The sequence below is a fragment of the Saccopteryx bilineata genome, chromosome 3 (assembly GCF_036850765.1).
Source record: "Saccopteryx bilineata isolate mSacBil1 chromosome 3, mSacBil1_pri_phased_curated, whole genome shotgun sequence".
Lineage (NCBI taxonomy): Eukaryota > Metazoa > Chordata > Mammalia > Chiroptera > Emballonuridae > Saccopteryx > Saccopteryx bilineata.
Genome location: NC_089492.1, coordinates 289,551,642 through 289,568,694, shown reverse-complemented (window position 1 = coordinate 289,568,694; position 17,053 = coordinate 289,551,642). Strand labels below are relative to the sequence as shown.

Here is a 17,053-nt window from a genome sequence, read left to right as displayed (position 1 = left end):
TTTCACTATAAGGATACCTTATACAATATTTGGGACATATTTATATTTTTTAAATGATGTGTTATTTATCTGATATTCAGATTTAACCAGGCATTCTGTGTGTTTTTTTGTTTTGTTTTGTTTTGTTTTTGCATTCTGTGTGTTATCTGGCAAGCCCACCACTCTGCCTCCTGGGAACTCAGCCTTTTGGGGGAGGCAGGGGCCAAAGTCAGGCATGACAGGTGGTCCATGGAGTGGGCTCAGGGCAGTATGGGGAACAGAGGTAAGAAAGGCCTGCTCTGCCTGGGAGAATCAGGGCAGGCCTCATGGAGGAGGGGTCTGTGCTGCTGAGTCTTTAAGAGGAGGGAGGAGGGAAAGGCATTCTGGACAGAGGTGGGGCAGGATCAGAGGCAGAGAGAGCAGACAGCAGGTGTGGGAACATAAAGTGACAGTGGGTAGGGAGAGGCCAAGTCACCATGTCCTTGTAGATCTTGGTTAAAAAATAAAGAAAGTGGGCTATTTTTGGAGGGCAAGGAGAGCTCAGGGGGATGTGCAGGGAAAGGAAGCTGCTTGGGGAAGGGGCAAACCAGAGGGGTCCCCTGAAGGAGGCTGGCACCGGTCTGAGTCCAGAGGGAGTAAGGAACAGTGGGGCCTAGTGAATAGGCCCTCTCTGACCCAGCCAGCAGCTCTCCAGAGCTCCCGGGAAGGGGATGAGGGTCGTAAGAGGGCGTTGGAAGGGGTTGGCGCTGAGAGGCTCAGTGGGTGCTTCCCGTTCGCAGAGGAGTGAATGCCCAAACCAAGAACGGTGCCACGCCCCTGTACCTGGCGTGCCAGGAGGGCCACCTGGAGGTGACGCAGTACCTGGTGCAGGAGTGCGGCGCGGACCCGCACACGAGCGCCCACGACGGCATGACCCCGCTGCACGCTGCGGCACAGATGGGCCACAGTCCGGTCATCGTGTGGCTGGTGAGCTCCGGGACAGGGAGGTAGGGTGGCGGGATGGAGTCCGGAAGGGAGCAGGGCCTGCCTGGGACAGGGCGGGACCAGGAGGGGTCTGGCGCCAAGCCCCCTCCCTTCTTTTCCCACCCCCTCCCGCCCAGGTGAGCTGCACCGACGTGAGCCTGTCGGAGAAGGACAGGGACGGCGCAACGGCCATGCACTTTGCAGCAAGCCGCGGCCACGCCAAAGTGCTCAGCTGGCTTCTGCTGCACGGCGGCGAGATCTCGGCTGACCTGTGGGGCGGGACCCCACTGCACGACGCCGCGGAAAACGGGGAGCTGGAGGTGAGGGCGGGGCCGGGGGCGGGGCCTTGAGCCGAAGGGCGGGCGCCCTCTACCGGCACCGCGCTCTTATCGCAGCCCCGCCGGGGCACGGGGATCAGGGATCCGGAATCGGGGCTAGCGGCGGGGATCCTCCCTGCGTGCCCTCTGCAGTGCTGCCAGATCCTGGTGGTGAATGGCGCGGAGCTGGACGTCCGCGACCGGGACGGATACACAGCTGCCGACCTCTCGGACTACAATGGCCACAGCCACTGCACCCGCTACCTGCGCACTGTGGAGAACCTGGTACGACCTGGACGCTGCTCCCGCGTTATCTCATCCCTCTCCCCGACCCGCCCTTCCCCCCAGAGGCAGGTCTTGTTACCTCTTTTACTGCTGAGGAAGCCGGGGTGCAAGGACGTGCAGCCCCTTGCAGGAGGTCACACGAAGAGTAAGGGCCCTAGGCCACAACCCCACAGGGCTTCTCAGCCCAGACCGCTGACCATTGAGGAGTGCGGTGGGGTGGATGGAGGGTGGAGGCAAAAAGGTCACAAGAAGAAGGACCAGGGTCATCCTGATAAGAAGAAAGGCTGGCAACAAGTCAGTTCATCAGGCTGGCCACAGCCCACACGTACAGCTCATTTAATTCTCATCACCACCCTCTGAGGTAGGTAGCGCTAGCATCCCCGTTTCAGGATAAACTGAGTCTCAGGGAGACCCAAGGTCACACAGCTATTAAATGGTGGCGCCCAGTGACCTGGCCTCCCTGGACCATGACACCACAGGTTCACTTATGGCAGGGGTCCCCAAACTACGGCCTGCGGGCCACATGCGGCCCCCTGAGGCCATTTATCTGGCCCCCACCGCACTTCTGGAAGGGCACCTCTTTCACTGGTGGTCAGTGAGAGGAGCATAGTTCCCATTGAAATACTGGTCAGTTTGTTGATTTAAATTTACTTGTTCTTTATTTTAAATATTGTATTTGTTCCCGTTTTGTTTTTTTACTTTAAAATAAGATATGTGCAGTGTGCATAGGGATTTGTTCACAGTTTTTTTTATAGTCCGGCCCTCCAACAGTCTGAGGGACAGTGAACTGGCCCCCTGTGTAAAAAGTTTGGGGACCCCTGACTTATGGTGAACTACTTTTTTGGAAGCCTGTGGTACTCTTTTTAAATTCTTTGATCATGGTTACCACAGCCGAGAAGGAACCCACTGGGACTTGAGCGCAGGTGTGGGTGGCTTCGAGTTCAGGGTTCTGTGTCATCTGGTGTCATACCTGCTTTGGGATATGAGAGAAGAGGAAAGCGGGAGGCCTCACAGATGCCATCGGAAGGACACTGATCAGCTCCAAGGGCAGCCTGGCCACCAGAGGGGTGCAAATGAGGCCCGGAGGAGAGAAGAGGGCATGGTCCCTTGCCCTCAGCACTGCCTGGCTGGTTGGTGAGCAGGGGAGGGCACCCTGGTTCTGGGGACTGCAGAGCACAGCCCGGCCCCAGCGCCAGAGAGTGAACTGGACCTGAGGGGGAACTTCCCCCAGAAAAGGCCACGATAGGTGGGTCAACCTATAGTGAAGGCCTCGTCAGCGAGGTCCACAAGCAGGTGTAAGCACCCTGGAAGGGGCCTTCCTGCACCAGAGGTGAATTCCTTCCTGTTGAAAAAGTTGGTGACTCTGTGGTAGAGGACAGGGGGTGGCACCATGCCCCACATCCTCTCCAGACTGCAGCTGCTGGCAATAAAGAATAAGCAGCACTCCTTGAAATCTGACTCCGGCAGGTACCTAGTGTTGGGCTTTAGGGTGTAATCTCAGTCAGTCTTCGCGGTAATACTAATATAATACACTGCTCACAAAAACTAGGGGATGTTTCAAAATGAATACAAAGCGATAAAAAAAATTAAGCATTTGATTTATTTTTTTATTAAACAAGAACATCAGAAAAGCAAATGACAAGTCAAGGATGGTTGTTTGACTATGCAAATGAGATGCAAAACCAACTTGTATTTCATTAGTGACCATACACCATACAAACGGCTAAAAGGACTGAGGTACCTGCACATTCCCTGATCCCCTCATTTCTGTGAGCAGTAACGGTGGATACATACAGCATTCGCTGACACCCCCATGCCCTGGCACTTCACCGACTTAGAAAATCACTTTAACTTTTAGCTCTGGCCCCAAGGGCCGAGGGTACCGTGCTGGTTCCATCCCTGGTCAGGGCGCACACAGGAAGAGATCGCTGTTTCTGTCTCTCTCTCTCGCTCCCTTCCTCTCTCTCAAAATAATAAGTACATTTTTTAAAATAAAATCATGTTAACTTTTAAAATCATTGATACTGGAGCAGGAAGTACTGCTGTCCCATTTATAGATGAGGAGCTCAGCTACAGAAAGGAGAAGTGACTTGCCCAAGGTCAGGTAGCTAGGAAGTGGGGGAGATAAAACTTGAAGTCAGCCTCCTGGGCAGGAGAGTGACCCATGGGGTCAGGCCTGGCACTGCCGGTGCCCACTGCTCTGGCCAAGCAAAGAGCATCTTCAGCGGCCCCTCCCCCGGTCCCAGCTGCCATGACCAAAGTGTGTGGAGTGGGGGAGCCCCGGCCCCCTCACCAAGGGGGCCCCAGCGGCAGCAGTGACGGAGTCCCACCACAGAAGATGCCAGCCCAGAAAATGCCAACGGTCCCGCAGATCCCCTGATAACGGGCCAATGAGTGTGGCTGCCGGGCCAGGCCTGCCTCCCACTCCCGGGGGGCCTGTGACACTTCTCAGGCAAGGAGGAGCAGGCCTGGGTAGAAACAGCAAGCAGGCTTGCCGGCAGCAGGGCCAGCATGGGCAACGTAAGCAGGGCCCCCACCCCATTCCGCTCCCAGCGCAGGAGGGTCAGGTCCATCGGCAGGGGCACTGGCAGTGGCAGGGAATGGCTGGCTTGGAAGCCTTGGCTCCGATGTCCACCTAGCTCAGCTGGGCCACCCAGGCCCCACTCTCTCCCCAAATGCCCCGTTGGGAGTCAGGGTTGGGCTGGTGTCGGGGTTTGCCTCATAGGGCCAGGGGAGACAAGGGTTACTGGCCAAGTAATGAGGGATCAGTCCTTCCTGCAGGTTGTGGGTGCCCTGTATACCCTTCCCTGCTCACAGCTGCAGAGCTGGAGCCCTCTCCCCAAAGATACACTGACGCCCAAGCCCTCTGCTGGTCGGTGAGGAAGAAGGCTGCCACCGTGCAGTCCTCCCCTGAGGTCCAGCCCAGGAGTCGCTCTTCCATCAGTCTCTCAGCCCGCCTGAGTAGGGAGAGGCCAGGAGTAGGAGTTTCCCAGGAACCTGCTGTCCTGCTGCTGAGGGACTGGGCCTGAAAGACCCTCTCATGATGGGGAAGAGAGCCTAGAAAGGACTTTGGCTTAGCCAAGGTCACACAGCGAGGGCATGCCTGACCCAGGGCACACTGGTCTCGGGGCTGGTTGTCCTCACAGCATCTCCCTCTTCTACTCAGAGTGTGGAGCACCGCGTGCTGTCCAGGGACCCATCCGCTGAGCTGGAGGCCAAGCAGCCGGACTCGGGCATGTCCTCGCCCAATACCACCATGTCAGTCCAGCCGCTGAACTTTGACCTCAGCTCGCCCACCAGCACCCTGTCCAACTACGACTCCTGCTCCTCCAGCCAGTCCAGTGTCAAGGGTCGGCGCCCTCTGCATGGTGAGTGGGCCAGGCGGGAAGAGGGGGAGGGAGGAGGGCTGGAACCAGGCCACTGGGCCCCGAGGGCCTGCCCCAGGCCCACTCTGCCCACAGCTGGTGCTAAAGGCTGCCCAGGTCTCCAGGAGAGGACGCTGGTCCTGGTGAGAGACAGGAGACTCTCATACTTGTGTGTTCCCATTGCAATATACATGTACATCCACACATACTCTCCCCCTGACAAAACCCTCATGCACCTCCCACAATATCATATCCTTACTCACATATGCACAAGCTGTCCCCCAGACTTTATACACTCAAGGGCGCACACTTGGCCTGATCTGTGGTGGTGCAGTGAATAGAGTGTTGGCCTGGAACACTGAGGTCGCCGGTTCGACACTCCGGGCTTGCCTGATCAAGGCACGTATGAGAAACAATCAATGAACAACTAAAGTGAAGCATCAACTCGTTGCTTCTCTCTCTCTCTCTCAAACTCTCTCTCTCTAAAAACCAATAAATAAAATTAAAAAAAAAAAAGAGTAGGCCTTGGCCAATAGCTCAGTTGGTTAAGTGCGTTGACCTGAAACAACAAGGTTTTAGGTTTGATCCCCAGTCAGGACACACACGGGAAGCAACCAATGAATGCATGACTTGAGTGGAACAACAAATGAATGCTTCCCTTCCCACTACCCTCTCTCTTCTTTTCTCTCTCTGTCTCCCTAAAAATCAATAAAAATTAAGCCTGGACCGGATAGCTTGGTTGGTTGGACTGTTCTCCCGGAGCACAGAGGTTGCCAGTTTGATTCCCCGGTCAGAGCACACACAGGAGCTTTTCAATGTTCCTTTCTCTTCCTGTGTGTGTGTGTGTCTCTCTCTCTCTCAAAAAATAAATAAATGAGTGCACACTTGTACGTGTGTACATATAATATACAGATATGAATGCACGACTGCACATACAGAGCTGTGCAGTTATAATGCACACACCTACAGTACACACAAGCACACAACTCCCCCTTCTATACCCTAGATGTGCTCACACACACTCCATGTCCACAGATTAATACAAACACATTCGTAAATACAAAGAAGCATGTGTACTCACCCACAAACATACACATGCACAAAAATTCAAGCAGAAGCCAGACACCCGTGCACACACACTGACCACACCCTGAGCATGGGTGTCTGTCCACGTGCGATGCCTGTTTCGTGCCACCAGGTGGTGGCGTGCAGAGATGGCAGGGTACCTTGAAAAGACTGGGTGTGGCCACCCATATTCCTGCCACCTGTCCTACCAGTTCTGCCCTGAGAAGCAGCCCCTCCACCCTCCTGGTGGCTCCGCTCCTCAGGCACACCCTGGAGCCCAAGGCTCCCTGGGGCGTCCCCTCCAAACTGGAACCTGTGTTTTCTCCCCCAACAGGTGCAGGGTGAGGGGAGGGCAGGGCCAGGGCGTGGGTGGGGCCATACTGGGCTGTACCTCTGAGTCTGCCTTGCCTCTAGGCAAGCTGTTTATGGACAGTAGAGGGTCTCAGTCCTGGGGCACAGCCTCCCTGCAAACTCGCAAACTCAGCCTTCCCTTCCTCCACAGTGCTTCCCAGCGGCAGAGATGCGGCCATACAGAGCTACATGGACATGCTGCACCCAGAGCTGAGCCTGGCCCCGGGCAAGGCGGAGAGAACCGCACCCCCACTGCCACCACCCAGCTTCCTTCCACCACCCCCTCCCCCACCAGGCTACCCAGCTCCCAAGCCCCCAGTGGGGCTGCAAGCGGCTGAGATCTACATGCAGACCAAGAGCAAACTCCGCCACGTGGAGACTCTGGCCTTCAGGAAGGAGGTAGTGGGCCTTCACCCGCCTGCTTGCCTTTTAGCACGAGACCTGGGCTGACGCCTGCTTGCCTTTTAGCACGAGACCTGGGCTGACAAGAGGCGGCGGAGGCCAAGGACCGCCTGGCTCGTGGGTATAGGGCAGGGGTCCCAGGGCCAGTGGCCTATTCAAGAGTCCACATTCCTGGCCAGCCCCCTTGGGGACTCAGGGCTGGGCACTGGGCTTAGGAAGATGGGTAAGACAAACGCACTGCCCACTGGGGATCTGGGGGCAGAGGAGGAGTTAGGAACATACACCCACCCAGATGGTTGTGCCTCTCGGGGGGCTGGGTCCTCACCACCTCTTCCACAGCGTGGCAGGGTAGTCATGGAGTGTCAGCAGAGAATGTGGACAAACTGCCCCTTCACAGACCTATACATCCCTGTGGCCCAGACAGGGAAGGGCCCCAAGGAGGGGTGTCCTTTGGGTGGGAGAGACCCGGGGAAGTGTGGTTGTGGAGGGGAAGGCCAGGAGAGCCCGAGGCCAGGAGAGCGCAGCAGCAGGACTGAGGGAGGGGTTAAACGGATGCTGACTCCCAGTTTGGGGCTTGGGGTCCCAAAGGGGTGGAAGGGCCAGGCCTGAGATGGGAGTCCTGGGAGACAGGGGAGGAGTCCAGTGTGGGCACGCTGAGAGCAAGGTGCCTGGGGTGGTAGGGCCTCTGGGACCCTGGCTGAGGCGCTGGAGTGGAGCAGGGGACAGAGGGTTGCTCTGGGCAGCTCTGTGAGCCCTCTGCAGGGAGGCATGGAAGGGGCTCTGGGGCACTGGCCACGCGGACAGAGTAACACTGCTTCGAGAGGTAGGGTTGGGTGGCAACCTAAGTCCTCGGGTGGCTGAGTGTGGGGTGGAGGCTCCTGAGTGCCCTGTGGGACCCCTGACCCTGTAGTTCTCTCCCAACCCCAAGGCAAGCCACCGGATGGCTGAGCTAAGTAAACAATTCGCACAGGTGACCCAGGTCACAAGGCCGCTGGGTGGGGGAGGGGAGGGACATAGCCTGCACAATGAGTCTACCTGCCCCCTCCCATGCCACCGCAGACCAAGCTCAGTCGGGTCCCCCTTTCATCTCTAGAAGGTGTGGCCCCAGGAGAGGCCTGCAGGGGACTGAGGACTTTTCCCACCAGAAAAGCCACAGGACTGGTGGCCAACTTATGCCCCCTCCCTTTCTCTGAGCCAGAGCGCCAGGACTTCGGGTCCCTGTTCCCCTCCCGGGTGTGTGCGTGCCAGGCCGCAGGCTCCGAGCAGCTCCACAAAGGGCCCTTTGTGTGCCCGCAGCGCCCCAAGCCCCCTGGCCTGGTTGCCTGACCGCGGCCAGAGCAGGGTCGTGCTGTCTGCGCCTCGGGGCTGCAGGGGGCGCCGAGGGGGCGGGCTGGCCCAGAAAACAAATCCTGCGGTGTCCGATTTCCTGCAACGTGAGCCTGGTCAGGTGGGGCGGAGGGTCCGGGGCCACTGCGGGCATGAATGAGCTGAGAGGTGGGGCAGGAGACGGCCCCCGCCCGTTGACTCGGCCTTTGGCCCCACTGCCTCCCGTCCTCTCTGAGCAGGGCTTAGTGGGTTGCAGCGGCCACGGGGCGGGGGCTTAGCTGTCACCCGAGCCGCCTTGCCGCCCCTGAAACCCGAGGCTTGGTCCAGGGTGTCGGTGTCGCTTACGCGGAGGGCGATGGTTTCCAGATGCGGCAAGGGAAGGGCGGGGGCGTGACCCGGGACCTAGGGGGCCAAGTGAGGGAGGGGGTTCACTGCCCGCGGTCAGGCCCGCATTTAATGTCTCAGAAGATGGAGGTATGGGGAAAGGGGAGAATGAAGGCCCTGGTGCTCAGTAGCATATAGCGGAGGGAGAGAGGCGCAGGGAGAGGAGCCACATCTGGCCGGCAGGGCAGGCGCGGAGCAGCGGCCAGGTGTGGCGGAGCCGTGGGCGCCCCCGTGGCATCCCCCACTGCCCAGGATTGGCGGGCCTGGGTGATGTCAGGCCGACAAAGCTCGTAGGCGCTCAGAGGCTCTGAGGCTGTAACCTGAGAGGAAGGATCAGGTAGCGCAGGTGTCGGGTCCATGCCGCCCCCGCCGCCAGGTGCACAGCGGGGGCCACCGGCACAGGCGCAGGTAGGAGCAGTCCCAGCCCCGGACTGGGCAGCTGAGGGCTCGGGGCATACAGGAGCTTCATAGGACACAAGCTTTCGAGAGGGCTCCCTCGGGCCGGGATCCCCGCTAGAGGGTTCGGCAGGGACTTGGGGACGAGCGGAACGGCGTGGCAGCCGGGACTGGGGTGCGGCTGAGGCTTGAGCGCTGGCTAAACCAGGAGCTGCCCCTTCTCCGGCTCCCCCTGGCGTCTGGGCTGGGCCACCCCGCCCCTGGGCCCGCCCCTTCTAGCCTCAGTGGGGGCCTCGGCGCCCCTTGGCCGGTGCCCAGAACCCCTCCCTGTAGGGCCAACCGAGCCTGCCCTTCCACCGAGGTCCCTATGCCCCTCGTCCCATCCCCGCTCTGAGAACAACAGGGGCTGGGAACACGGCTGGCTTCACCCTTCGACAGCTGCTGGCCGTGAGCCCCGGGGAAGGTGACCAGCTGGGCGTGGAGCGCGCGGGAGACATAAGGGACAGGGGCCTGAAGCCCACTTCCCCACTGTCTTTCCGCAGCTGAGCTCCCGCAACGGCCACAACGGGCTGCGGAGGCAGGACTCCGCCCGCAAGCCCCGCGCCTTCAGCAAGCAGCCCAGCACGGGGGACTACTACCGACAGCTGGGACGCTGTCCCGGGGAGCCGCCGGCCGCACGCCCGGGCATGGCGCACAGCGAGGAGGTGCGTGCCCGCCAGCCCGGACCCGCTGGCCGTCCTGGACCTGGCCGGGCGGCTCGCTTCTCACTCGCTGGCCCCTCCGCTCCCCCGCAGGCGGCGCTGCTCCCCGGGAACCACGTGCACAACGGCTGCGCCGCGGACCTCAAGGCGTCCAGGGAGCTGCCGCCTCCACCGCCGCCGCCGCCGCCGCCCCTGCCCGAGGGCCTGAGCTCGCCTCCGCCCGCTCCGCCTCTGCCCTTGGAGGGCGCCGGTCCCGGCTGCGGGCAGCGTCGCTCCTCCTCCTCTACTGGCAGTGAGTAGGGGCGGGTTGAGTGGTGGGAGGCGGTGCTAGCCCTAAGGGGGGAGGGAGACCCAGACAACGCCCCCTGCCCAGCTACACTGCCCCAGAGCTCCCTCTTTTATTTACTACTTTTTTTCCCTGCAGCCCTCCCCAGTGAGGATGGACCCTAGGGGAGGGAGGGCTCAGCCAGAGCAGACCTGAGCTTTGTGACCTGGGCCAAATCCCCTTCCCTCTCCAGCTTGCCCGTCCAGCGGGGAAGGCCTCCCAGGGCTGGTGGCAGCTGTCTGTTGAGCCTGTGCTATCGGGAAGCTCTGAGTAGAACTAGCTTTGAGGAGGCAGGGCTGCTGGCCACCCTCCTCTCTGCCTCACATCCATCCTGAGTTTCTCCCAGCCTCCTTCTCGGCTTCCTCCAAGCCAGCTAGCTACAGCCCTGAGCCTTTCTCAGGTGCATCGGAGACTCGGAGACTCTTCCCAGCCAGACCTCCCCCAGGGACTCCAGGTCAGCTCAGGCCTGGCTATGGGGACAAGGCCAGTGACCCATCATGTCTGCTCCCCCTGGTGACTCTCCTGGGCATCCTTTTTCAAGAGCTAGACTGGTGACCAGGATTCCTGGGCTTCTCTTCTGTAACACCAGGCCTGCCCAACAGGGCTGCTGGAAGGCCAGGGAGGTAGTCTCAGCCCGGCCTGGCAGGCCGTGCCTTCCTCACCCAGCCACTCAATGCAGGGACCGTACTTAGTGGCACCATCCAAAGCTTCATCTTTCTGACTAGGAGTGCAAGGGGGGCACAGCAGGGTCCAGGGGTGGGCTAGCTTGTGTTCCCTGGGGTTCCTAGGGAGCCCCAGCCCCTGCAGACCAGAGCCCACAACAGCACCAGCTGAGCCTCCCCTCTGAAAGGGCCCCCAGCTCTAGGGTCCGCTTCTTCCCTCTGCAGCCCAGAGCAAGCATGAAGCTAGGAACGGAGGGAAAACGGAGTCTGGGCTTCCCCAGACACCCCTTCTCAGCAGAGCCTGGGCTGGGTGCCCTATCCCAACCCAATGCCAAGGTTGAGGCCCTTGCTAAGGGGACCGGGGCCATGGCAGCCCTGTCCAGCCCTCAGGGCACCAGCAAAGCTGGCAACTGAGCAGACCACCCTTGCGGAACCCCACAGCAGCCTGAGCCAGAGTCAGATAGGCTGGAAAGTTCCACCTCCCCTCCCCCTCCTCTGCACGTCTCCCTTCCCTCTTCCTGCCCTCCCAGGCCCTCTCTCATGGTCCCTGCTCTCCTAGCCTCACCCCATACCCCCCCCCAGTCCTAACTCCGCTGTCACTTCTCTCCTTTCCGTCCCTAGAAGTGAGAGTCCTGAGGCACAGGAAGAGTGAGTAGCTCCGTGCTTGGCTCCTGGCTGGGGTGCGGGGGTGGGGGACAAGGCTCGCTCAGAAAAAGCAAGGCCAAAGGGGTGAGGGACTTGAGGAAAGGGCAGGGCAGGGGCCGGTGTCTGGCAAGAGGCCCTTGAGGCCACAGTCGGGGCCTCCGCCCCCACACCTACCCTCTTACCCCCACCATACCCACATCTACAAATTCTTGGCCTGGCTGATGGTGCTTGCCCTATCCTTCCCTTTTTCCTCCTCCAGCTACTGTGCTCTGGGGTCCCCAGCCCAGGAAACCCAGGAGCTATTGGCCTGTCCCCTCCCACAACCTAACCTCATCCTTGGGTTCTGAAGACAACCCTCTCCAAACCCCGGTCACCTCTGCTGGCCTAGTTGAAAAATGCAAACTTTCCTCTCGGATATTTGCATGTTACCATCCTTGTCCTTCTTCCGGAGTGCCTCCACTCCATATCCTTAGTAAAGGCTCCACTTTCCTGGGTCCCCCAGAGCTGAGCAGCGCTTTGCCATTAAGTGTGCTCTGGGCTTGCTACCAATGTGTCAGCACGCGCGCGTCTGTCTGTCTGTCTGTCTGTGGGTTTGTAGGGGATGGAGGCGGGGACTGGCTGGATTGTCAGTATCCAGGGTTCCTAGTCCCTATAGCCATAGAGGCCCATGGGACTCAGTTCAAGGGTCACTGGGCTTTGCTGATGCAGAGAGAGGGCCCGAGAGAGACTCCACCCTGGCAGGCCCAGCCAGGGACAAAGGTCGGGGCCAGTCCCAGGTAGTGTTTTGGAGCAGGGCAGTCAGTGCACTAGGCGGAGACATTCACCAGCGTCCCCAGGGCCATCTCAAGAGTCATCATGAACTCCCAGGGGCCTCCGGGCGGGGGCCCCACGCCCCGTGAGTAGGGCTGGAAGAATGGTGGGGTCCCAAGACTTCCAGCGAAGGACCCCACTCGGGTGCACAGGAGCCGAGCCGCCAGCGGGGCTAGGATCTGGATTGCTACCCTCTGGGACCAAGGGAAGGCTTCGAGCCAGTCCTGATTTGGCAATGGGGCAGCAGAGGGGCGGGTGGGGGCCTGCAGGGATGCCACCCCACCGGATGCCAGCGCCTCTTCTGCCTCCGCGCAGGCACCAAGTCTTTCAACATGATGGCCCCAACGGGCGACAACTCTGAGTTACTGGCAGAGATCAAGGCTGGCAAGAGTCTGAAGCCCACTCCGCAGAGCAAGGGTCTGACCACGGTGTTCTCTGGCAGCGGGCAGCCGGCCTCCCAGGTAGGCGATCCCATCCTAAAGGCGCCCCCACCCCTGCCCCAGTTCCCTGTGCTTCAGCCCACACTCAGCCTGGCCGCTTCTCCCCGTAGCCTGACTCGCCACTGCCGCCAGCGTCCCCAGCACCGTCCAGGGCCCGAAGTCCCACCCCGCCAGCCGCAGGGCCCCAGCCACTGCTCAACGGCACTTTGGCGCCAGCACCGCCTGCCACCCCTGCGCCGGGTGTGCAGCTCGATGTGGAAGCACTCATCCCCACACACGATGAGCAGGGCCGGCCCATCCCAGAGTGGAAGCGCCAGGTGATGGTCCGCAAGATGCAGCAGAAGATGCAAGAGGAAGAGGAGCAGAGGCGGAAGGTGGGTGGGGCGGGGCTTTCCAAGGGGCCCCAGGGTCTGCACCTGGGCTCCAGCCCCTCACCTCCCATCACCTCAACCTGCCTTAGCCCTTCAAACTCAGGCAACCCCGTTACCTTTGGGGGAAGCAGGGTTGGACAACCTCCCTCTCCTGGGATTCTTCCCAGGCTCCTCCTCCTCCTCCACCCCCAGTAGTCCGGGATCTTGTAAAAATGTCTGTTTTGATTGAGGGGTTCTGGTGGGGCTGAGATTCTGCAACAAGCCCCAGAGTGAGGCTGACCGTGCTGGTCCAGGGACCATACTCTGTGTAGCCAGGAAGCTTTTGGTCACCGTCAGACTGGCCTGAGCTCTTTCCCTGCATTGCCACTTTCCAGCCACTGATATGGAGCCTTATTCGGCCTCAGTTTCCTCATCCGTCAGATTGGCTGATCTTCACTGGCTAGCAGAATTATTTGCCATTGATCCATTCAATAGACGTTCCCTGGGGGCCGTCTGTGTGCCACATACTGTTGTACCCTCTTGGGATTCATGAACTATATCAGGGTCTGCTCTGGAGGGGACTGCATGCAGGAGGAGGATAAGGGGGTCAACCAACAAGCGAACACAGCACCTTAGCAGAGTGGCAAATGCCCCCAGAACCGGGCAGTGCCATCTATGGTGGGGCATGCAGAGGACCAGGGCAGCTCCTTGCTGCCCATCCCATTTGGCCTGGGGTGGTTAGGGAAAAAGAAAGTGAGGTCTAAGGTAGATGTGGAAGATGAGCCGGAGGTGGATGAGAAGAGCCGGGCAAAGAGCAAGCAGGCAGGAGCAGGGAGGTCAGTGGGCGTGGCTCAGTGACTGGACTATGGGAGGGAAAGGAGAGAGCTGGGGAGATCAGGAGGGGGTCAGGTCACCCAGGCCTAGCTGGGAAGAAAATGGACTTTATCCTGGCGCAGTGGGGAGCCTGGGGGGGAGGAGTTAAACTGGAAAATGACATCACTGGATTTGTGCATGGGGATTGTGCAGATCGGGATGAGCTGGGAGGGTTGTGAGGTGAGGGCAGCCCCCCTCCACTCCACCCCACCCCACCCCCAAGCTGGAAAAGCTACGTACTAGAGCTGCAGCCTAGAGGGGAAGAAAAGTGAGGAGAGAAGGAGGCTGTATGGAACCCGGCAAGCCTAGCTCCATAAATTGTATTATTACTCCAGAGGTAAGGAGGGTGGGGGTGGGAATGGAAGCCACAGCTTCAGCCTCTTTTAAGTGTTTGTCATTCAGGAATAAAACACTGACAGCGTCGACAGAGAGGATTTAGGCCACAGGGGAGCTTGAAAAGGGGCCATCAGTTTGGGGTGAGGAGAGGGCTCGCTGGGATACAGCCTCAAAATTGCAGACCTTGGATGAGGTGGGAGGGCCGCCGCGCGTCGCAGCCTCAGTGCCTTTTGCATGTTCTTCGGTGGTGTAATGAGCAACCAAGCCAGGCACGGAGCCCCGTCTGCCCACCCTGCCTCTGCGACAGCGCCCAACGACCGGCTGTGTCCCCGCCAGCGACCAAAATGGACACTGCCCAGCGCCCGGAGCGGTGGCCTGGGCCGAAGCCTCGCCCCAGCGTAAACGCCCGCCAGCTAGGCGCGCTCGTCCCTGCAAACTCAGCTCCGCGGAGCCATTACACCACCTGGGACATGCAAAGGGCGCCCGCCGGTGGCCGCTGCGGGAGCCGGGCCAGAGGGAGACCTGCCTCCCTCCCCTCTCTTGTCTTCCCCGCCTTAGCTGACATCCGCCAGCTCGTGCTGCTACCCCCGCGAGGGCTGGAGGTACTCCCGCGAGTACAATGGCATCCTCGGGCCCTTCGGCGAGCTCATGACCGAGGCCGACATCCTCCGCATCGAGCAGCAAATCGAGAACCTGCAGGTGCTGCACAAGGCGCAGAAGCTGGAGGCGCGCCTGCGGCAGCTGGAGCTGGAGCTGGAGCAGCTGCTGCCCATCTCGGCCGCTCTGTCGGCGCCGCGCTTCACCGTCGACCCTCGCCGCATGCACGGCCGCGCCGCTAGCCTGCCCGCCTGGTGCGGCAAGATCTCCGCGCTGCTCAAGAACATGGCCACGCTGCTGGCCGCGCTGGGCGGCCGGCCCGCGCACCTGGCCGAGCTGCTGGCCGCCGACACGGGCCAGCCACTGGCGCCGCTGGCCGACGCGCCCTGGAGGCCGGGCCCGCTGTGCCTGGGCCGCTCGCACTCGCTCAGCTGGTGCCGCGAGGCCGTGGCGCGCGAGATCCTCGAGTGCGGCGTCTCGGTGCGGCACCTCCGTGCCGCCTACGAGCTGCGCGCCCAGGGCGCCACGCCCCCGCGCAGCCCGCGCCGCAAGTTCTCTCTGCCCCCGGGCACCCCGGAGCGGGAACCCATTCTCGAGGAGGACTACGTCGCGGCCGGTCCCTGCGAGCTAAGCGCCGCCGTCGCGAACAACTGCACCCAGGAGCCGTCCACCCAGGAGCCCCTGCACTACGCGGACCCGGCCGAGGCGCCAGGCCGCCAGATGGCGCCGCCTGAACCCGAGCAGCTGGCGCGCAGGCCACTGCTTTCCACCGAGCTGCGCGGCGTCCAGGACTACATCGACATGCGCAAGGAGCGCATCGTCTACCTCTTCCTTGAGCACTGGCGCAAGTGGACCTTCCACGGCCACGGGCGCAAAGCCCAGGCGCGCCTGCGCAGACTGCTGCCCCGCGTGGTGGCCGCTGGCGCCGGGCCAGTCCCCGAAGCCCCCGAGGCCGTCGATGCTCCCCCACCGCCCGTGGGCGACGGCCCCGACGAGCGGCTGCGGCGCCTGTTGAAGCAGAGACAGACCGTGGGCAAGCTGCTGGGCCACTGGCGGAGTTTGTTGCGGCAGGTGCCCGAGCGCCAGCCCCGCGGCCCGGGGCTGGCGCACGGCCTGTATTGGCCCGAGCACTTCCTGCCGCCCCTGGACGGCGGCGCGCCCCCGACTTACGACAGCCTCACGCTGGACCTCTTCATGCTTGGCTACTTCCAGCTGCTTGAGATGGGCCTGAGCCGCGAGGAGCGCAAGTTTCGCCACCTGCTGTGCTACGAGATGTTCGACCGGCTTGGCAGCCACCCCTGGGAGCTCATCCGCCTGTTCCACCGCGTAGTGCTCGAGGAGGTGGAGGCCGGCCGGCGGGGCTGGAGCGACGGCTTTGAGGACCTCAAGGACCAGTTCTTTGGAGACAGGCCGGAGGCTAAGCCGGCTGAGGAGGAAGAGGCCAAGAAGGAGCAGGAAGAGGAGAAAGAAGAGGAGGAGCAGGAAGAGGAGAAAGAAGAGGAGGAGCAGGAAGAGGAGAAAGAAGAGAAGGAGGAGAGGGAGCCGGCCCCAGAAGCTGCCCCAGCTCAGACAGAGGACTGGCCTGAGGCGCAGCCGGAGACCTCAGGCCCTGCACCGCAACCTCCACCCCCGCCCGCCGCGCCTCCCCCGACGTTGGACCCTCCTAGTTCCGAAGCCCCCACTGAAGACCCCCTGGAGCTGTTGTCTGAAATGGGCGAGTTCAGCAACGAGGACATCTGCCGATACATCGACCGCAGCTTCTCCTTCTGGAAGGAGAAGGAGGCGGAGCTTTTTGATATCTGAGCGGCAGAATTCGGAATATACCCTCAAGCATCTTAACCCCCGGCCTGGATGTCTGTCTAATGCACGCTGGAGGCCAGAAGCGGTCAGGAGGAACCCTGAACGGTGGCCTTGGAAAAGCTAGAATGCCCAGCTCCAGGCTGCCTTGGCCTTTGAGGTCCCATAGGGCTCAAATGTGGGGAGCTGGCCAGGATAGGCCAGGCATGACACAAGGCAAACCAGGTGTCCTGTCCGGCCCTGCAGCCTTGGCTGGCTCCGTGTGGAGCCAGGTGAAAGCAGCCCCTCTGAGTGAGGGACTGTGGGTCCCCACTGGGGCCGTGTGGCTCTTTCTCTCTGGACTTTTACTGGAGTTCACAGTTACCTCTTTGGAGCCACGTGTGCAGTGTTTCGTGTGACGTGTTCTCTGTAACATGCAAGTAATAAAACTCTTTGCTCTAAGCTGCCTGTGTTGGCTGCCCCCACCACAGGTGCAGAGTTGTGTTTACTCCATTTGGGAATAGGACAGGAGTGGGCCAGAAGGCCCTTCACAGGGGAACTGGGAGCCAGCCCGAGCCTCTCGAAGCTGGCAGGTTTCTGGGGACCCAAGTATGGGTCTGTTGAGAGATTTGGGTCACAGTCCTAGGGCCATCTGCCCACCTTCCTGGGTAATCTCGCTTTCTGCTCTCCTTCTCCACCTCCTCC

The 17,053-nt window shown here is 60.9% G+C and overlaps 1 protein-coding gene across 8 annotated transcripts in view; it reads left to right on the top strand.

Annotated features, from left to right (window-relative positions):
* Positions 1–17,053, top strand: part of ESPN (espin) — a 32,183-nt gene that overhangs the window by 12,657 nt on the left and 2,473 nt on the right. For 2 of the 8 annotated variants that reach the window (XM_066270596.1, XM_066270597.1), the window contains exons 3-12: positions 759–945; positions 1,080–1,262; positions 1,413–1,544; positions 4,711–4,912; positions 6,477–6,724; positions 9,376–9,537; positions 9,628–9,826; positions 11,143–11,169; positions 12,292–12,437; positions 12,527–12,790. In XM_066270596.1, the coding sequence (XP_066126693.1) occupies positions 759–945; positions 1,080–1,262; positions 1,413–1,544; positions 4,711–4,912; positions 6,477–6,724; positions 9,376–9,537; positions 9,628–9,826; positions 11,143–11,169; positions 12,292–12,437; positions 12,527–12,790 (1,750 nt within the window). Of the gene's footprint in view, positions 1–758; positions 946–1,079; positions 1,263–1,412; positions 1,545–4,710; positions 4,913–6,476; positions 6,725–8,571; positions 8,846–9,375; positions 9,827–11,142; positions 11,170–11,254; positions 12,062–12,291; positions 12,438–12,526; positions 12,791–14,533; positions 16,811–17,053 lie in introns of those variants that run through there. The other 6 variants (XM_066270592.1, XM_066270593.1, XM_066270598.1 and 3 more) reach the window with 6 other exon arrangements.